This window comes from Ambystoma mexicanum, chromosome 10 (genome assembly GCF_040938575.1).
Source record: "Ambystoma mexicanum isolate Mex_15411 chromosome 10, UKY_AmexF1_1, whole genome shotgun sequence".
In the NCBI taxonomy this organism is placed as follows: Eukaryota; Metazoa; Chordata; class Amphibia; order Caudata; family Ambystomatidae; genus Ambystoma; species Ambystoma mexicanum.
This window is the reverse complement of record NC_090932.1, coordinates 1,541,232,478-1,541,254,385: the sequence shown is the minus strand read 5'-3', so window position 1 is coordinate 1,541,254,385 and position 21,908 is coordinate 1,541,232,478. Positions and strand designations below refer to the sequence as shown.

Genomic DNA, 21,908 nt, shown 5'->3' with positions numbered 1-21,908 from the left:
GTGACACCCGACTGGAGTGGTCAAGCATGGTTCCCAGAACTTCTGGAAATGTCTTACGACGTTCCAGTTGTACTGCCACACAGACAGGACATAGTGCTGGGCCCAGCTGGAGAACTTCACCCACTGGTTCAAGCAGGGAACCTGAGCCCGATAGCATGGGCTATTTCAGGAGACGCTGGGCCAAGCCAGGTCTTTTGGGAACAGCTCAAGAATTTATCAGAGAATCATGGGCCCCGGGGGACCGGGAAGGCTTGCAGTGTGGCATGGCTCAAATGGAGTAATTGGTGCACAGAGAGGGAAGTGCATCCCGTAGGAACAGATGCGAGTCACATGGTGAATTGTTTAGCAGCTCAGGCAGCATAAGCCAAGGCATATAGAACAATTAACACTTTACAGATCAGCAATATCTGCTGGTCACGAATATATAGAAAGAAAACCAGGAACACCCCTTGATGGGAGCTAAATGCATGAGACCACCAACTCCGAAATATTCATGCCTCTGGGACGCGAGTGTGGTGTGGAGGATGTTTGTGTCCTGACCGGACAATGAAAATCTATCCAGGAACGTACTCTGGGTGAAACCGACTACATTATTGTGTTTAATATCTTGTAAGAGAGTGTCGGAGGTCAGAGCTTTAGGAGGTAGACAGGAAACTTTTCTCCCACAGGAGTTCTATGTTACATAGAAAGGAGGACAAAGACAGGGGTTAAGACAGTAGAGTATATGGCTTTCCCTGAAAGGCCCAAAGTATGCCCATTTAGGTGTCTTAAGGCACATGAGGCCATGGCAGAACAAGTCAGACCCACAGGAGAGTCTCAGCTGTTAATAGCGGTGAGGAAGCCATTTAAGGCAGTAGCGTTGGCCACATTAGCAAGATGGCTGAAATGGTGCATGACACAAGCAGGCATTGACATGGGTCAGTTCGGGGCACATTTGACTAGAGGTGCCATGGCGTCTACGGCCTTTATATTAGGGGCACGCCTAAAGGATATTTTGAAGGCGGCAGACTGGTCAAACAAAACGACTTTTAAGAAGGTTTAAACGAGCATAATCGAGCCTCCGAGTCTTGACATAGAATACAGATTTTCAACACATTTGTTACATAAAGTCATGATTTGATTAAAGACCCGGAGGTGAAAGATTATTCCACCCATTCAATCGCTATTAGTGTATGAATGATAAGACGTTTAATCGATATATTGTTGTTGATAATGGAACATGTATTGTTATTATATGCGATTGCCCACCCGTTCAGGAGTCGTTTCATTGAGTTATACATGTTTTTACAGGGACAGAGAATAAACCAGCGGCCAGTGTTCAGGGTACTAGAATCATAGAAGACGTCTACCGGTTGGGGATCAAGTTATTCAGAGGTCGATCAGCTGCAGAAAAGTTGGGAGTGTTTATGTGCAACTGTTGAACGTGATTGGACTAAAAGAAACACATGGAGAAACAAACTTATGAAAAACAAACTACAGCTTTACTCATTTTCTTGGGATATGTAGTTCATTGTTTGTTGGTCATTGTGTTTATTTTGTTGGCTGCTCCTGAAGAGAATAATCTTTCACCTCCGAATCTTTAAAAGAATCATGACTTTCTATAACAAATGCGTTGAAAATCTGTATTCTCTTCTGCAATAGAAGCTCCCATTCTCTACCAAACATTGAACACGATATGAGCGAGCATGGCTCTGAGTGCTGCTTACGAACTTGTCATTATTTTGGGAGGACTTTGGTATCTCCCTTCGCCCAAAGCCCTTGCCCCATCACTGATTCTCTGAACAAAAAGTGCAAAAGATACATAACGGCACAAACTGAAGCTACTTCCCTAAAAAAAAAAAAAAACTGTATACCAGTTTCTCAATGCCATTTTCCTTTTGAAAACCTTAAGCTGCGCCACACACAGGCATTTTTATAGCCGACACGTGTCGATTGGTTTTTCAAGGCGAGAACACACCTGCGTGACGTATTTTTTTGGTTCGAATGTTTTTATTGATTTTAAAATATTATGCAAAATAAGCACCGACAGCACATGGCAGAGCGAAATCCTTTATTAGATCTGGCGTTTTATTAACGCCCATAGGATTACTGTAATATACCAACATCATTAAGTCTGCAGGGGAAACGGACAAGTCTACAGCTCCATGCAATGTATATCGTATTGCTCGGTGTAATTTCCACTGTCAGCAGTTTGCTTAGCTATGCGTTATTTCACTCGTTCTATTTCAGCCTGAGCGCTGGTGGCTTTCTAGTCTGTCTTTCATTTCTATTTGGCTGTACTCCCATGCCCATGATCTTCTGTACCTTGCTCGCCCGCCCGGTGCAGCAGCGCAGCAACTGGAGCGACACACTCGGACCTCTCCTGGGTGGCAGAGAGGGGCGCTGCACGTCTACGAGGCCCCGAGTCCGACTGAGACACCCCCGGATCCCGGCGGGACTGAAGACACGCGACCACATCGCCTTCCAGCTTCCAGGCGGATCACATAACGCACGCCATTGAGCGCGGGCGTCTTGCGTTGCCTCGCTGTTTTCCGATTGGCTGCGCGTCACAGACTCTTGTAGCCTGAAACCCGGAAGTGTGCAGCTGCCTTGCAGTGGGTGACCGGAAGACAGGGTGGTGATAATCTTGCTGTGACCCTGCAATCACGGTGGCGATGAACAGTGTGGGCGAAGGGTGTACGGATATGAAGCGGGAGTACGACCAGTGCTTCAACCGCTGGTTCTCTGAGAGGTTCCTGCGGGGCGAGGGAGGAGCCGACCCTTGCGGGGAGCTCTTCAGATGCTACCGTGAGTGTGTGCAGGTGAGGACATAGAACACGCCAGTCACTTGGTTTGGTGGCGCCATGTGCCAAACATTTGGCAAGACCCCTTCCCGCCCTTTCCCGTCAGAAGTTAAAACTATTTGTGTTTATTGCTGGAGTAACCTGAATTTGGTTTGTGATGTGAAAGCAGCGGGTGCTGGTATGCATGTATTTCACTTGCCTATTTTCACATGGTTTCTAATTAATCCAGGTGCTCAGAGGTGGGTGTCTAAAGATCTCTTGAATTGCTATCATGGAAGGTCAATGAGTGTATTGGTTTTTATCAAATGAATTCCATCATTGAAACACATATGCGTTCAACTGGGTACAGTAGAAACAATTTCCTAAATGCCATGTGAGCTGTTAGGAGCTGACATGGGATCACTTGTGATATTCCACTCCTACCTTCACCAGTTGCTGCTGTCTCAAATGTTTTACTTGAAGGCAGTGTGTGCATTTGAATCTCTATTATTTGAAAATAATTTACTGGATCCATGTACTCTCATATGGGTTTTTGTACATCTCCTGAACTGGTTTGAAGACCGTTTTAACAGTGATTGTCAGACAACATGAAATCTCAACTCCTTCCATAGCTAGTCACTAGCCCCCTTTCTCTCCCCCTCTAAGATTCCATTTACAGTGCCTATCCCAAAGCCAAAAGTAGTGATTTTGCAAATGCTTGTTTATTTTTTTATATAGTACTTGTTGCTGTTTCGTACGCACTTAATTTTGACACTTAAATGGACTGAGGAACAGAGAGCCATGTGGATTTGCCCAGGATCACACAATTTTGGTAATGTGGAGACGGCAGCTTTTCTGTTATACACTTGCGCCTCCAACAGTTTGAAACACATATCCAATACAATACAAATTTGAATTGTCTTATCACACCTCCCACCCACATATTTTTCTTTGGGTAGAAATGGTTGGCCTCCCTTTGACTAACTTAACCTGGACACAGGATAGATACAGCATATCATTCTGTGTTGTCTTTCAGAGACCCATCCCTAGGGAATCTCTACCCGCCCACCAAATGTTGCACCATATAATGTTGATTTTCTAAGCAAGCTGTGTAGGGAAATCATCATTTCAATAAAGACTACAGAGGCGTAGACTTTGCAGTTAGCCTGTTTATTGTCCTGCCAGCATCAAGGAATATACATGAATGAACCTTAGAAAAAAAAACCAAGTAAAGCACACTGTAACATGACCAACACAGCCTAGGTGCCGCTCGCTGCTCCTCATGAACAGTCTATAAATAATATGAGCAGCCTCAATGTGCAGCACTCCTCAGCCCAAAACTGTCAGAGATGCAAACATTTTTGGGGTTTTGTAATTACTGTAGTGCATGGATTCTAGACTATGCAGTGTACACTAGGCCCCTGATACAGGGCCTTAAAGAAGCTAGATTCCATGGTAGGAGGACATGCTCACCAAAACACCCTAAAAGCAGTGATCTCCACTGTCCCAGTGCTGGCTACCCCTGATCATACACAAGAGTTTGATCTCTTTTCCCATTCAAATAGCTAATGACCACCGCATTGACACCAAAAAGCATGATGGGTCATAAGCCACTGGCCTGCTGCAGCAGACTTCGATTCTGTGACTCAGGGCCAGTTCCCTTGCGAACAAGCATTTGCTGTATCTGCATTTGCAATTGAGAAGCGCTCCACATATGCCATGGGGTGCTCTGCAACACTACGTGGTGCACGCAGTGTTCGCCATTTTGGAGCCTTCCAAATCAACTTGGACCATGCAGCGGGCGTCTGCATATGAAATCATTTTGTTCAGTCTGAACCGTCATATAGTGAAATGTAAAACTGTTAATCCTTCCACCTTTTTGACAGAACAGTGTACCGAGGAAGACCTTGCAGCACATGATTGTGTAACATTTGAAGGGGAGGCGGATGTGCAAAAGAGATTACCCATGCACTATTCGACCCAAGCAACAGAACCTATAGCGCTCATTTAGGTACTTTTAGCTGGTATATTTGGGATTTCTGTGTTGGGCTCGGAATATATTTAGGGTGTAGTTTTATGTAGGCTAGGTATAAACGCAAAAATTGACTGATGGTATGAAACATTTGTTTTCAGCAGAACTCGCAAAAATATATATTTTCATACGCTGTAAATATTCAGTAGTGGTAAACAGACCAAAAAATTATATAGTTGTCCGTGCTGGTTCATACTACATTCATTCTACTCCATCAGACGTAGTCATTCATACATATATTCACAAAACTCATTCACTATATACATCATATATCGGCTTTGTAACATACATGATATGTATAGGCATGTTATAAATGCCATATCATAAGTGTTTCAAGGCACAACGAGGCAAGGGAGGGGAGACCAGAGGGAAGACAAACAACAATCTTACTAGGCCAGGTGATATTAAGATTGTGCAAGTGCAGGGGAGGTGGGAAGGGAGAAGTGCAGGGGGAAAGGCAGAGGGGGCAGTGCAGAAACATAGGATAACAGTAAAATAAATAAAGCCAATAAATAAAATAAAGTCAATATATAAAAGTGCGGCCAGCTGGTGGCAAGTTCATGGGTAAGTGCAGGGGGCTGTAGGGATACAGAAACAGTCCCCAAGTGCAAGGGTTGCCAGGGGGCAGAGCAGGTGCGCAACTGGTGGGGAGAGGACCTGGGCCCGAGATCATAGGGTAACCAGTGCAGTTTCTGTTTCAGCCATGAGATCCGCAGGGGAGAGGAGGAGAGAAAGCAGAAGCGAAGAGAAATGACTTGAGGTGCTTCTGGAACCAGAGATGGTTCTCAAGTTTCAGAGAGGTAGGGAGGCTGTCCCAGAGGGAGGCCCCAGCAGAAGAAAGAGATCTACCACCAATTTGTTGCTTGGAGAAGCAACTGACCCTGAGGGAGTTGGATGTGAATGAGCGAAAGAGCTGAGAAGGAAGATATTTAGGAATAGAAAGTTGAGGTTGTTGAGGCCCCAGAAGGCCTTGTGAACAATGCAGAGGGTTTTGAACTTAATCCTCATCACCACTGGGAGCCAGTGCAGAGATTGCAGTCCTGGAGAGATATGATCCCTGGGCTTGAGGCCAAGGACACGTCCTGTTTTGGATGAGTTGCAGGATGGAGAGTAGAGGCAGGCAGATTTTGAAAGAGGCTGTTGCAATTGTCCAGCCTAGAGAGAACCCAAGCTCTTGCTCTCTCCTGGCTGTTTTAAAAATGTGTCACTAATTTCCTACACCCCATTTGTATACGTGTGTCTTTCTATTGTGCTTCACTTGACACAAAAGGACCAAATGGAGATGGGGGGGATCTCATACTTGAGTCTACCATTATATGTTCACACATTAAGATCTCGGATTAGCCAATTCTAAAAAAAAGTGTTCCAAAAATATATTATTTTTCTTTTTTAGATTCAATTCGCCCTCTTGTGAGGTACTTGAGATTCCTTTAAAAGCTGCTTCAAAGATGAAAAAAAAATATTTTTATTAAATTTCTCTGTCCACAGGGTGTTAAAAAGAAATACATGTAACCGTATTCCTATTGGATACCTATGTTCATTTTATCTCAGAAGGTAGTATCCTGTTATTTGTATGTTTTCAAATTGTTTTCTTCAAGAGTTCAAATCTCCCATGTTTTACTTCTGTTCTGCTCTTTATTACAATTTGTAGAATCCGGTTCAGAAATCTTGATGATTCCCATCTGTTTTTAGGGGAGTTAAGGATCAGGAAGTCCGGCGATTCTTAATTATCTATTTGTCTAGGACTCATCCTGCTATGGAAGCGGTTAATGCTCGTACACCAGTACGAGTCCAAAGCCAACAAACGTGTGGCGTTCGGCTACAGAGTAAGCTGAGAACCGAGGACTAAGCACCCGATGGTATAAAGTGGTGCATATCAATCGCGCTTACCTTCTCTGTGAATCTATGAAGGCCCAGACGGGGAGTCGGCTCGCGATGTGATGCCGGTCCGTGTACACTCGTTTGTAGTTGTATGCGAGAACGCGTCTGTCCGTTTAAGATAACTTGTTCGTAAAGCGTCCGCGTCGCAGGAAGAAAGTGTGTGGGGCGGAGACACAAAAAAAGGACAAAATGTAATCTGGGCCATCTTCCGTGAGTATGTGCACACATCCAGTGGGAAGATCCCATCATTATTGTGCACGCCAATTCATTTCAAATTATTGTATCTGCATAATTTCCCTCTGTAATGGACATGTCGCTGTCATTGTCAATGGGGAATCGATCTCCAGAGGAGCGGCTGCTGTATTTAGAAGCAGTTTCAAGACCTGCTGGGTTTGGAAGCACTTTAAAGACCTGCCCTCAGGGGATGAGTTATATTAAATAGGACCTAGTCAAAGCACATTCCACAAGGTTCATATCTATAGCTATCCTCACATATAGGAAGCCAAAACTCAGATCGTAACGTAAAACACTAGGGCAGTGCTAAGTACAAACAAGTCACATTTGCTGCAGATGGTTTAGGCCTAAACATATTCAGTGAAAGCACGTGACAAATAAAACATCATGAGACATGCATTTCAAACAGGTGTAAATATCACATCAGTATAACAACTTGAGCCCAGGATGCTTTTCTGCTCCCAAATCGGATGTTTTTTTCATAATGTAGCCAGGGTCTGCCAGCTGGTCGCTTCATTCAAACCTATTTTGTCTGTTTTTAAACGAAAAATCCATAATTGTTCTCTTTTGAAAAGTAGATCATGGATATTTCCCCCTTTTTCAATGACTGTCCATTTAAAATCCATCACTCCGTGCTGATGTTCGACAAAGTGCGTGACCATCGGGGCAGTCAGTTTCTTGGTGTGGATACACGACCGATGTTCCGCCAGTCTGGTTTTAATAGACCGGGTGGTCATGCCCACGTATCGTTTGTCACAAGGGCAGGTGATTAGATAAATAACGTTCTTGCTGTTACAGTTGGTGAAATATCTCTGAAGCCATGGGTAGTGCCAGCCAATGTTGATAGATGTAGTTCTGATGGTTCCTGCACAGGCACTGCAAGACCCACATATGGTGCATGTCCCATGGGTTTTACCTGATTCCATAAAGTGTTGACAATGGGTTCCCTTGGCTCTTTATAAGTGTGGATCAAAGAGTCTCGAAGGTTCTTCCCTCGCTTGATTGCAAATCTTGGTTTCTCCAGATTTGACTCACCCACATTCAAGAGTGGCCACAGCTTGATCACTTCTTTTTTGATTTTATTAGTAAGTGGTGAAAAGCTAAAGATCGCAGTGATTTTCTCTTCCCATTCATTTTCTCTCTGGTGTTGTTCCAAAGTTACGTCTCGTAGAATGTTCTTTGCTCTTTTTCTAGCTCTCTTTATCGTGTGTTTTGGATAACCACGATCCTGTAGTTTAGCACAAAGTTGGCCTGATTGTTGTTCGTATGCCTGCAGGGTTGAGCAGTTCCTGCGGTACCTCAGGAATTGTCCGAAAGGTAAGTTATTTCTTAGGCTAGAGCATGGGTGCACAACATACGGCCCGCGGGCCAGTTGCGGCCCGCCATGCCCTTTTGACCGGCCCGCGAGGCACAAAGACTTTCTTAATGGAGGGCGGCCCGCGGCCACCCTCCATTAGGAAAGTCTTTGTTGTCTTCCGGGCCGGTGAAAACACTGGCCCTCATTGGCTCAGCACACACACGCATCACGTCGCTCCTACGAGCCACGTAATGCGTGTGTGCTGCACCAATGGAGTGCCAGCACTACGGCTGGCGTGGTCCATAAGGCTTGATGCCGGAAGGCATTTCAGCCTTGGACCACGCCAGCCGTAGTACGATTCCAGCGTTCCAGCTTACCTGCCGCTTACCTGCCTTCCAGCACGTCTCCGGTAAGTGGTCTGTTTGTGTTTTTGTGTCGGGTTTGTTTTGCTGTATGTTGCGGGGGGGTGTCGGATGTGTATGAATGTTTGTATTTGAATGTACTTTGTGTGTATGTTGAGATGCAGGGGTGGGGGGTGTGTCGGAGGTGTATGAATGTTTGTATTTGAATGTATTTTGTATGTATGTTGAGGTGCGGGGGCAGGGGGTGTGTCGGATGTGTATGAATGTTTGTATTTGAATGTATTTTGTGTGTATGTTGAGATGCAGGGGTGGGGGTGTGTCGGAGGTGTATGAATGTTTGTATTTGAATGTATTTTGTGTGTATGTTGAGATGCGGGGTGTGTCGGATGTGTATGAATGTTTGTATTTGAATGTATTTTGTGTGTATGTTGAGATGCAAGGGTGGGGTGTGTCGGAGGTGTATGAATGTTTGTATTTGAATGTATTTTGTGTGTATGTTGAGATGCGGGGGTGGGGTGGTGTCAGATGTGTATGAATGTTTGTATTTGAATGTATTTTGTATGTATGTTGAGATGCGGGGGTGGGGGTGTGTCGGAGGTGTATGAATGTTTGTATTTGAATGTATTTTGTGTGTATGTTGAGATGCGGGGGTGGGGGGGTGTCGGATGTGTATGAATGTGTGTATTTGAATGTATTTTGTGTGTACGTTGAGATGCGGGGGTGGGGGGTGTGTCGGATGTGTATGAATGTTTGTATTTGAATGTATGTTGAGATGCGGGGGTGTCGGATGTGTATGAATGTTTTGATTTGAATGTTCTTTGTGTGCTGAGTTGGGGGGGTGGGGGTTCGGGTCTGTATGGGTGCATGTTTGTGTGTGTGTGTGCTGAGTTGGGGGGTGGGGGTTCGGGTCTGTATGGGTGCATGTTTGTGTGTGCTGAGTTGGGGGGTGGGGGTTCAGGTCTGTATGGGTGCATGTTTGTGTGTGTGCTGAGTTGGGGGGTGGGGGTTCGGGTCTGTATGGGTGCATGCTTGAGTGCTGAGTTGGGGGTGGGGGGTTTGGAGTTGGGGGTTCGGATCTTTATGGGTGCATGTTTGTGTGTGTGCTGATTTTGGGGGTGGGGGTTCGGGTCTGTATGGGTGCATGTTTGTGTGTGTGCTGAGTTGGGGGGTGGGGGTTCGGGTCTGTATGGGTGCATGTTTGTGTGCTGAGTTGGGGGTGGGGGGTTTGGGTCTGTATGGGTGCATGTTTGTGTGTGTGTGCTGAGTTGGGGGGTGGGGGTTCAGGTCTGTATGGGTGCATGTTTGTGTGTGTGCTGAGTTGGGGGGGTGGGGGGTTTGAGTGTGTATGGGTGCATGCTTGAGTGTGTGTGTGCTGAGTTGGGGGTGGGGGGTTCGGGTCTTTATGGGTGCATGTTTGTGTGTGTGCTGATTTGGGGCGTGGGGGGTTCGGGTCTGTATGGGTGCATGTTTGTGTGTGTGCTGAGTTGGGGGGGTGGGGGGTTCGGGTCTGTATGGGTGCATGTTTGTGTGTGCTGAGTTGGGGGGTGGGGGTTCGGGTCTGTATGGGTGCATGCTTGAGTGTGTGCTGAGTTGGGGGTGGTGGTTTGGAGTTGGTGGGGTGGGGGGTTCAGATCTTTATGGGTGCATGTTTGTGTTGTGCTGATTTGGGGGGTGGGGGGTTCGGGTCTGTATGGATGCATGTTTGTGTGTGTGCTGAGTTGGGAGGTGGGGGTTCGGGTCTGTATGGGTGCATGCTTGAGTGTGCGCTGAGTTGGGGGTGGGGGGTTTGGAGTTGGGGGCGTGGGGGGTTCGGATCTTTATGGGTGCATGTTTGTGTGTGTGCTGATTTGGGGGGTTCGGGTCTGTATGGGTGCATGTTTGTGTGTGTGCTGAGTTGGGGGGTGGGGGTTCGGGTCTGTATGGGTGCATGTTTGTGTGCTGAGTTGGGGGTGGGGGGTTTGGGTCTGTATGGGTGCATGTTTGTGTGTGTGCTGAGTTGGGGGGCGGGGGGTTTGGGTCTGTATGGGTGCATGTTTGTGTGTGTGCTGAGTTGGGGGGTGGGGGGGTTTGGGTCTGTATGGGTGCATGTTTGTGTGTGTGCTGAGTTGGGGGGTGGGGGGTTTGGGTCTGTATGGGTGCATGTTTGTGTGTGTGCTGAGTTGGGGGGTGGGGGGTTTGGGTCTGTTTGGGTGCATGTTTGTGTGTGTGCTGAGTTGGGGGGTGGGGGTTTCGGGTCGGTATGGGTGCATGCTTGAGAGTGTGTGTGCTGAGTTGGGGGTGGGGGGTTTGGAGTTGGGTGGGGGTTCAGGTCTTTATGGGTGCATGTTTGTGTGTGTGCTGAGTTGGGGGGTGGGGGTTCGGGTCTGTATTGGTGCATGTTTGTGTGTGTGCTGAGTTGGGGGGTTTGGTTGGGGGGTGAGGAGGCCATGGGGCATAGTGTTTGGTTGGGGGTGAGGGACAAATGGGGCATAGTGTTTGGTTGGGGGTGAGGGACATATGGGGCATAATGTTTGGTTGGGGGTGAGGAGGCCATGGGGCATAGTGTTTGGTTGGGGTGAGGGGGCCATGGGGCATAGTGTTTGGTTGGGGGTGAGGGGGCCATGGGGCATAGTGTTTGGTTGGGGGTGAGGGACATATGGGGCATAGTGTTTGGTTGGGGGTAAGGGGGCACTGGGGCATAGTGTTTGGTTGGGGGTGAGGGTGCCATGGGGCATAGTGTATCTAGGGTCAATAAAATATATATAAGTTAATTAAACAGGCGAGATACAATAACTAGAAATAAATTATAACAATGGAAAATGTGTAGTACAAAATGTAAGTTTGAAATGCAAATAAAAATCGTTACCCCTCAAAAACATTCTTTTTCCGTGTGTTTAGTACAAATTGGGGGTTTAAAAAGCCTCCTGCCACGCCCCGCCTAACGCTAAGGTATGAGATCCCCCCTCTCCATTTGGTCCTTTTGTGCCAAGTGATTCGTCTGACAGTGTGTTGCTGTGGACCACAGCTATAAAATCGTTATAGCAAAAACTTTTGAGTTAGTGCAACAGCAATTTTTCTTCACGGGAGCTTTTCAACTTCTGGACAGCAGAATATCCCTGACTTTGAAACAAGTATAATAGAATCATCGACAATGGCAAAAAACCTGTATTTGGCGTATGCAGAAGACTTAGTAGAGAATCTCCTAAGTAATCCCTCTATACTGGGCACAGATGGGATCCCAGAGATTGGGACCAATGGCAATGACTGGAACGAACTCGAAGTCCTGAGAAAACAGCTGATTCGAACTGAGCTTCATGAGGCAATTATGACAGAGTATTTACGGGCTCACGCAGCTCCAATGGGCTTGATCGCAAGGATTGAGCCGAGAATTTTCCTGGAATAAACCCTGTTCAGGAAGGATTGGTTGTATATCTCAAAAATGTGCACACGAGATTGGTTAGTGTTGATTATCAGCACAGCCAAGATAGTATCCGAGAAATTAATGAAGGAGATTGAAGAGAAACAGGATGCTTTAAAACTAACCCATGTCCTAGAATCCTACAAAAAAAAAGTATTGAGACGTTAGAAGCCTCCATGAAGGAATTAAAAGAACTTAACCTAAATAAAAAAGTGTTGAAACTTTTGCGTCCTATACTCAGGAAAGAATACACCCTTATATTACGGACGCTCACTATGAAGATCAGAGCCAAACTCCCTCGATGCCAGGCCAACTCTTCAATCAATTCAATAGGAAAAGGATACAAAACAACCGTCCTAAACCACAAAACTGGACCTTTTCGAGTGGTAGTTCTAATGGAAGCAACAGCAGCATTGCAAGTACCAGCAGTGCTGCCAACAACCAATCTAACCACAATGCCACCTCAGCACCCCAATATTTTCACCGGGGGCAAGGGAAAACCAGAAACGGAGGAAGGGGACAGTGGCAAACACGCTGGCAGAATCAATCACCACAGGTAACTCGGAGCAAGGGACAAGGACGGATACCAACGGCCCCTTGAGAAGTGCCCTTAGAGAAAGACAGTGACCGGGCGTGATGAGGACATTAATCATATACATGACAGACAAGAAGTGCCACAGAGACCTAGCATCAACATATCCCAGATATACACTGATCTACCGGCCAACGAATTAAGACCTTCGTAACAGCCTAGGGAGAAATCCTTAGTGATGAACTTCTCCAGTCATAGACTGACTAAAGATCAACATGACCTCCTGGAAAAAGGGTTATCTTTCGTCCCAACCACCATACACGATCCGTTCCAAACTCGAATTGAAGTAGCACAATTAGTCCGCAAAATCAGATTAAAGCAATACTTTGAGAATATCACCTATACAGAATCAGAAAAGAGTCCCACCAACATTAGGGGGAAATCCACCTTTTATCCACCCCCACATGGAATTACTCCGGAATCTAAAACCTTTGAAAAAGCATTGCTTAAGAAGATTGAGGGACTGGAGAAAGAAAAACTAGAAACATTTAACAACATCTCCAAAAAAGAAAGGCTGGCACTACGAGCATTGGCTGACAATGAACAAATAATGATCAAACCGGCAGACAAAGGTGGAGCTACAGTACTCTTAAATATACAGGACTACCAACAAATGGTACGAACCCTATTAGAGGAACGAACCAGCTACAGGCAAATGGGACAGGACCCGACGGAAAATATTAAACAACTGATAGTACCGATCCTGGAGGAAGCCCTAGCAGAAGGCCATATCAGCACAAAGGAATACGATTACCCGAACCCCAAAACACCTAGGAGACCAGCTTTTTACGCCCTACCTAAAGTTCATAAGGGAACCACTCCAATCCCCGGTAGACCTATAGTGTCGGGCATAGGTTCCATTCTGGAACCACTGTCAGAGGTTGTAGACTTTTTTCTGAGACCTAAAGTAAGTAAAATGAGATCGCATCTGAAGGATATCACCGCTGTACTTGGGTTACTTAAATATCTCCCCTTTGACAGAGACGGCCAATTACTTGTCACTCTGGACATTGAGCAATTATACACCAAGATTCCGCAAATGGCAACCTTGCAAGTTATCGAATAGATTCTGAGAGACACGATTCCACCACTTGAAACACCCATTTATCTCATCATGCAATTAGCCGAAATCGCCCTAACTAAGAACTATTTCATGTATGAAACTTCATTCTTTGAACAAATCTCTGGCACAGCGATGGGCGCTACCTTTGCGCCTACCCTGGCGAACTTGTATGTAGCAGATTTCGAAGAGAAGACCATCTATCCAATTACAAACCCTTGGGGCACAAATATAAGATTATGGAAGAGATACATTGATGATGTTCTGATGATTTTCCAAGGCAACGAACAAGAACTCATCACGTTTATGAGTTGGCTTAATGAACAAAACCCTTTTCTCACTTTCACGGAAACACACAGCAAGACGTCTGTTCATTTTTTAGACCTGAATCTGGAAATTACAAATAACCAAATAAACACCACGGTATACAATAAAGCTACAGGAATTCTCTGTTGAAATATACAAGCTATCATCCCTCTAGCCTAAGAAATAACTTACCTTTCGGACAATTCCTGAGGTACCGCAGGAACTGCTCAACCGTGCAGGCATACGAACAACAATCAGGCCAACTTTGTGCTAAACTACAGGATAGTGGTTATTCAAAACACACGATAAAGAGAGCTAGAAAAAGAGCAAAGAACATTCTACGAGACGTAACTTTGGAACAACACCAGAGAGAAAATGAATGGGAAGAGAAAATCACTGCGATCTTTAGCTTTTCACCACTTACTAATAAAATCAAAAAAGAAGTGATCAAGCTGTGGCCACTCTTGAATGTGGGTGAGTCAAATCTGGAGAAACCAAGATTTGCAATCAAGCGAGGGAAGAACCTTCGAGACTCTTTGATCCACACTTATAAAGAACCAAGGGAACCCATTGTCAACACTTTATGGAATCAGGTAAAACCCATGGGACATGCACCATGTGGGTCTTGCAGTGCCTGTGCAGGAACCACCAGAACTACATCTATCAACATTGGCTGGCACTACCCATGGCTTCAGAGAAATTTCACCAACTGTAACAGCAAGAACGTTATTTATCTAATCACCTGCCCTTGTGACAAACGATACGTGGGCATGACCACCCGGTCTATTAAAACCAGACTGGCGGAACATCGGTCGTGTATCCACACCAAGAAACTGACTGCCCCGATGGTCACACACTTTGTCGAACATCAGCACGGAGTGATGGATTTTAAATGGACAGTCATTGAAAAAGTTATTGTCCCTAAACGAGGGGGAAATATCCATGATCTACTTTTCAAAAGAGAACAATTATGGATTTTTTTTGTTTAAAGACAGACAAAATAGGTTTGAATGAAGCGACCAGCTGGCAGACGCTGGCTACATTATGAAAAAAACATCTGATTTGGGAGCAGAAAAGCATCCTGGGCTCAAGTTGTTATACTGATGTGATATTTACACCTGTTTGAAATGCATGTCTCATGATGTTTTATTTGTCACATGCTTTCACTGAATATGTTTAGGCCTAAACCATCTGCAGCAAATGTGACTTGTTTGTACTTAGCAGTGCCCTAGTGTTTTACGTTACGTTATGATCTGAGTTTTGGCTTCCTATATCTGAGGATAGCTATAGAGATGAACCTTGTGGAATGTGCTTTGACTAGGTCCTATTTAATATAACTCATCCCCTGAGGGCAGGTCTTTAAAGTGCTTCCAAACCCAGCAGGTCTTGAAACTGCTTCTAAATACAGCAGCCGCTCCTCTGGAGATCGATTCCCTATTGACAATGACAGCGACATGTCCATTACAGAGGGAAATTATGCAGATACAATAATTTGAAATGAATTGGAGTGCACAATAATGATGGGATCTTCCCACTGGATGTGTGCACATACTCGCAGAAGATGGCCCAGATTACATTTTGTCCCTTTTTTGTGTCTCCGCCCCACACACTTTCTTCCTGTGACGCGGACGCTTTACGAACAAGTTATCTTAAACGGACAGACGCCTTCTCGCGTACAACTACAAACGAATGTACATGGACCGGCATCACATCGCAAGCCGACTCCCCGTCTGGGACTTCGTAGAATCACAGAGAAGGTAAGCGCGTTTGATATGCACCACTTTATACCATCGGGTGCTTAGTCCTCGGTTCTCAGCTTACTCTGTAGCCGAACGCCACACATGTTTGTTGGCTTTGGACTCGTACTGGTGTACAAGCATTAACCGCTTCCCCCTTTTTTCACCTCGTAGGACGGAGAAAGGTATGCACAAAAGATACATTACACTTTAGGGGCATTTGAGAGGGTCAATGTAGGAGTGTTTACAGCTTCCTCATAGTATTAGACAACTATGCCGCACGATGGCTCTAGCACCTGTTTGGGGCACTCTCTGTTTTAATATTGCCGGGGGTCATTGTATTATGACCCTTTTAGTTGAGCACTTTTCTACATAATAGGAATTACGTGTATTCAATACACATGTTTTTGATGATCGCCCCCTCTAGTCTAAGTCGAAGTATTATTCTTTTATTCCAGACCCAAAAGCATGACTTATTTTCTCATGCCTCCCTGGGAAGTCCAGCACGTAATCTTCTCATCCACATGGATACAAGTGGGGATTTCTACAACTAGCTAAGTCCTAGAGACATTCTGCTACTGGAAAACACACCACTGTGATGTAGATGCAAGACTATAATAGTGTTGTCTTGTCTCTCCCCCCGCCCCCGTTTTTTTCTGCCCCTCCCATCTACAGGTGGGATTTCCCGGTACCATCCAACCAGTTACCGATACATAGACACACCAAACCAGAAGTGTCCGCCCAGCCCTGATGAATGTGGCGCTCTTGCCACTGAAACCGGTAGGCTTTTTTGTGGCTTCCATAGCAGGATGAGTCCTAGACAAATAGATAATTAAGAATCGCCGGACTTCCTGATCCTTGACTCCCCTAAAAACAGATGGGAATCATCAAGATTTCTGAACCGGATTCTACAAGTTGTAATAAAGATCAGAACCGAAGTAAAACATGGGAGATTTGAACTCTTGAAGAAAACAATTTGAAAACATACAAATAACAGGATACTACCTTCTGAGATAAATGAACATAGGTATCCAATAGGAATACGGTTACATGTATTTCTTTTTATTGTGCAACAGATGTTGTCGACACATGTTTCAGTCGGAATAGGTGGGCCTTGATACCATCACCCTTCATTTTCTCCAACCTTCTTCAGGACGGAGTGAATACCTTGATGTGCAATACTTCTGCACATATGGAGTTGAAAACAAGATCTAAACATAAAAAAAATAGAAATAAGCCTGTTACGACCGGTGTTCTAACCACCCTCTTTCATTCTACATTAAGGCACATCAATTTGTGCATGTAACCCCTAACTTGTTGCAAGACTGGAACATACCTCCAGGATATTCTGGAGGAAAGTTCAGGACTGTGAGTTCTCCAATGCTCGCGCTACTAGATCACTTCTGGCAGAGCCTGTCAAAAAGACAGAAAGATAAGAGAACCGGCAACCCTGACCTTGTCTATCCTAATGGAGTAGCAATTCCAGTCCCAAATTTTACATGTTTAAAAGTGCAAGATACTTACTCTACTTCAGATAGGACCACTTGGGTAAGGCGTAGAGTCGTAGACCCTGTCGCTTTCTTTTTTGCTAATTCAGGACGCCTGTAGTCAAAAACTATGGATCGGGCACAAGCTCTCCTTTTGCCATTAGTAACAGATGGTGTACCTAAAAACATTGCTTACCAATGACAATCCCCGTTGGATGGTTGTTTTCCAGACCGCTGAAACAGGGATGGTCACTATGAGCAGCCTTTAGCTGCATCCCCCTTGTTTGGGGTATCATAGAGGTAGGTATTATATCCTCCCGACATGCGACAGCAAAAAATAGAAAGATATCATCAGTGTGTGAATCGCAAGAGTTTCCCAACAAGGGGGTGTGGACCTCTCCGAGATTTGGTTAGGTAATAGCATAAATACCACATTGTCCCATAAAGAGTTTGGTTTCTCTACGGATATACCCACTCTCCTCGTGTGCATATAAGATTATTCCACTCGACGGAAATATTTAATCCTTGCTTCACTGTATCAAGATAGTAGATCCACTTCCGTTCCATTTTGTGGAGTAGTGCGGCCAAATTTGCTCCGCGAGATTGCAGTTTAAGGGTTTGCAAAACAAACCACGTATATTTTTGTCTGTATGTCCCAATTTGGAACAATGGTCAACCAAAGGTTTGTCAGCTACCCTATTCCTGATGCAGGACCTGTGTTCCGATATATGTTGTTTCACTTGTCGGGTGGTTTTCCCCACATAAATCGGATCACACGGGCATTGAATAATGTAGGTAGCATTTTTCGTCTGGCAATTAATGTTCTTCCTCAATTCCCATATGTGTCGATGGTCAAACCGATTTCTTGTTTCAGTGAATTGAAAGGCAACGCATTTACCGCATGTGCAATGTCCCCCGATGGGGTAAGGTCCCTCTGGTTTAAGACAGTCTGTTCCCTGCTAGTATCCCTGTATGTGTGTACAAGTTTTTGTCGCAAGTTACTTTTTCTTTTAAATGCGAACATTGGTTTCTGCGCTAATGTCGCTTGTTGTTTCACAAGATGCCAGTTCCTACTGATTAAAAAAAATAAATAATTTAAACTCTTTATTTTGATTTTCAAAAAATTAACAAAGCATTACAAAAATAATACATTGTAAATCATATTAGGTGTTATACCTTAAACAATCAAACATAATCAATAGCAATATAACAAGAGAAATAACTACCCAGCATTCAACTCCAATTTATGATGTTATAACAGACCTACACATAAAATCCATTTAAACACAAGACATAAGACAAGAGAAAACGACTAGTCCTCCCCACAACTAAAAAAAACTCCCGCGCCCTACAACCATCTAACACATCGTTCCAAAAACCCATTTCCCTTGCGCAGCCCAAGGTACCTTTTCTCTTTCTGACAACCCAACATTTTTCACTTTTGATCAATCTCCATTTACTAATTCGAACTGGGGTCCAGTAAAGGCGCCCCAATACTCTTTGGTGTATGTAACGCAGATTCAGGTCAGCCTTTGCCATAACAGACACTTTCCAAAGATTCTCCCACTCCTTGGTCGAAATAACTCTGCCCAAGTCATCAGATCAGGTCAGCCTTAACTTTTCCCATGAGTTTATCAGATGACTCTCTAATGGCAAGAGTTTTAAAAAGCTTGATACTTTTTGTGGCATTGCTGCAAGTAAATTACGTATCTCGGGTTTCTGTAACATCGGTTTATCCAACATTTGTTGCCTTTCAAATATCAATGTCTCCATACGTTTATATCTTTTAAGCTCCCTTCTATATAATCCAAATTTCTCTATCAAATAATCAAAAGGTACTATTCCCTCATCACCCCAAATGTCCCCAATTAACAATATAACTCTATTAATCCAACTCTTCCAATTTAACATTTATTATTAATCTGTAACCCTGGGTTGTGCCAAATTGAAGCATTTTTGTACATGTATAGTCCCTGTCCATTTCCCAATATCAATGATGTCACTGCATCATTGGTGGCAATGATTGATTGTAAGCTAGATGCTTGTTTAGATAGTTTCCCAAAAGAGTACAGACTCTACACAATATGGTCCCAACTTTTGCCTTTCAATTTGTGCCCCTAGTGGCATAGAGTGTCTTTACACAACAAATTAACCATTTTCTTTATCAAAAATCCTCTGAAGTATTTCTCCAATATAGGATATCCAAATCCTCGCTCTTGGACACTTCGAACCATAATAAATCGAGGTATTTTAGGCGCTTTCCCCACACCCCATAGAAACTCATGAAACACTTTGTTTATAGGTTCAAATATATATAATTTTTTGTAAACCGTAAAGGGAGCGACTGAAAAATATATAAAACTTTTGGTAACAGCATCATTTTGATAGCATTGTTCTTTGCCCAGACACTCAGTTTAATTCGTCCCCATTTTTTTTATATCCGAAGAATTCCTATAATAGTTCCAATTGATTACGCACCGGGATGTCTCTAACAGGGAATATCACAGTTTTCTCCCAGTTAATCTTATAGCCTGATAGCATTCCCACTTCTTCAATCATGTAGATATATATATTTTTTTATGGTGTTACTTATCTGACTGAATGTGGTTACACAGCTCTTATTAGCTGGATTTTCGCGGGGGGTGTCGCACATACATCTCGATGCGTGTTAGATGCCCTCTTGTAGTTGTCCTTGATCATTTTCTTTGGGTAACCCCTGTCAATGAGCCTTATGATATGATATGGCATTTGTAGTGCGCCTATACACAAGTGTATCAAGGCGAGGAAGGGGGAACAGAGGGAGGACAGACAGTGATCTTACTAGACCAAATGACATTGAGATTGCGCAAGTGGAGGGGAAAGGGAAAAGGGTCCGGGGAAAGGGGAGGGGCAGTGCTGTACATGAAATCAAAACAATAACAAGCAGTTCGGCCAGCTGGTGGCAGGTGCAAGGGTAAGTGCAGACAGCAGGTGTCCAAAAGTGCAGTTAGGGGGACTGTAGGGTTACAGATAAAGACTTGTGCAGGTGGGCAACTGGGCGGGTAGGGGCCTGGGCCCGAAATCGGAGGATAGCCAGGTGACCAGTGCAGTATCAGACAGGAAATCAGGGGAGAGGAAGAGCGAAGGCAGAAGCAAAGAGGAAGGACTTGAGGTTCTTCCGGAACCAGAGATGGTTCTCCTCGAGTTTCAGAGGGGCAGGGAGGCCGTTCCAGAGGGAGGCCCCAGCCAAAGAAAGAGATCTACCACTGACTCGTTGCTTGGCGAAGCAACTGAACCTGCAAGAGTTAGAGTTGGAGTAGCGAAGAGCTTGAGTAGGAAAATATTTACGAAGAGAAAGTTGGAGGTATTGAGGACCCAGGCCCCAGAAGGCCTTGTGGAACGCAGAGGGTTTTGAACTTAATCCTTGCAGCCACTGGGAACCAATGTAGAAATTTCCGTGCTGGAAAGATACGATTCCTGAGCTTGAGGCCAAGGACAAGTTTTGCAGTCCTGTTCTGGATGAGTTGCAGAGGGCGGAGAGTAGAAGCAGGCCGATTTAGAAAGAGGCTGTTGCAGTAGTCCAGCCTAGAGAGAACCAGAGCTCTAGAGACAGTGGGCTTCTGGGGGAAGGCGACAAAAGGAAATACCTCTGAGGAGATGCAGTTGGTAGTTTAACTTCTTACCTTTAATTGTTCTGCATGTTGTTCGAAATTCGAAGCAGTTCCTCCGGATGCATAAAGATTGACCATACAGTAAGTTTAACCTGCTGATAAAGGCAGAGGCATTGTGATAATGGATGCACAGAATTATGACGGTGTTTGCGGTTATTGAGTGATGAACAGGCATACAGGAAACTAGATGTGGACCCGACTAAAAGACTACAGGTGGAGATTGTGAGTCTCATCAACCATGCTAATGATGAGGGATAGAGAAGCATAGAGGAACAGCAGTTTCTTTGTAAAGCATATCCGAAGATACATTACCAAAAGTACATAAGAACAAGACTCAACCGCCTGGGAGGCCTATTGTATCGGCATCGATTCCCTCTTGGAACCGATGTCGGTCTATATTGAATTTTTTTCTGAAGCCATTTGTGGTGAAAATGCCCTCATATGTCAAAGATTCGATTGAGTTAATCCGTGTATTAAGTTAATACAGGACATAATCATTGAACCACAGGACTTCTTGGTCACGATGGACGTAGAGGCCCTGTATACGTCCATCCCCCAGATGGAGTTTGGGGGTGTTGGCAAAGAACTTGGACCTACGGGCTGTTTCACAGGCCTCATTCTGAGTGTGCAATGCTAGCCGTGATCTTTTTTCTTTTCAAACACCAGATGTACAAACAACAAAAGGGTGTAAACATGGGGGCTATGTTTGCCCATGATAAGCAAATTTATACATGGCTAACTTTGAGGATTGGTTCATCTCAGGCAAAAACAAAGAACATGTGAACCCCAATGAACTTGGGAACCACATTACCGTATGGAAGAGGTACAAAGATAATGATTTTTTTAATCTGGAGGGGGACGGTAACATTAATGGAGTTCACAAATGGTTGAATGGATGTGATGCCAATATGAAATTTACCTTTGATTGGAGCATGGATACATTAGACTTCCTTGATCTGAAAATTCTTAAATCAACAAATGGATTACATGCCACCTTGTATAGAAAGCCTACAGTCTGTTACATTTTACTAGTTTCCATCCCGCAAGTCTTAAATTAAACTTACCGTATGGTCAATTTTTACGCATCCGGAGGAACTGCTCCGAAAGACAAG

At 44.6% G+C, this 21,908-nt stretch overlaps 2 protein-coding genes across 3 annotated transcripts in view; one reads left to right on the top strand and one right to left on the bottom strand.

Moving 5' to 3' along the window:
* GATC (glutamyl-tRNA amidotransferase subunit C) overlaps positions 1–2,527 on the bottom strand; it is a 129,896-nt gene extending 127,369 nt beyond the window's left edge. The window contains exon 1 of the mRNA XM_069619766.1: positions 2,305–2,527. Coding sequence (XP_069475867.1) covers positions 2,305–2,457 — 153 coding nt within the window. The 5' untranslated portion in view covers positions 2,458–2,527. The remainder of the gene's footprint in view (positions 1–2,304) is intronic.
* A 105-nt stretch (positions 2,528–2,632) lies between these two features.
* Positions 2,633–21,908, top strand: part of TRIAP1 (TP53 regulated inhibitor of apoptosis 1) — a 56,569-nt gene continuing 37,293 nt past the window's right edge. For both annotated transcript variants that reach the window (XM_069619764.1, XM_069619765.1), the window contains exon 1: positions 2,633–2,801. In XM_069619764.1, coding sequence (XP_069475865.1) covers positions 2,655–2,801 — 147 coding nt within the window. In that variant the 5' untranslated portion in view covers positions 2,633–2,654. The remainder of the gene's footprint in view (positions 2,802–21,908) is intronic.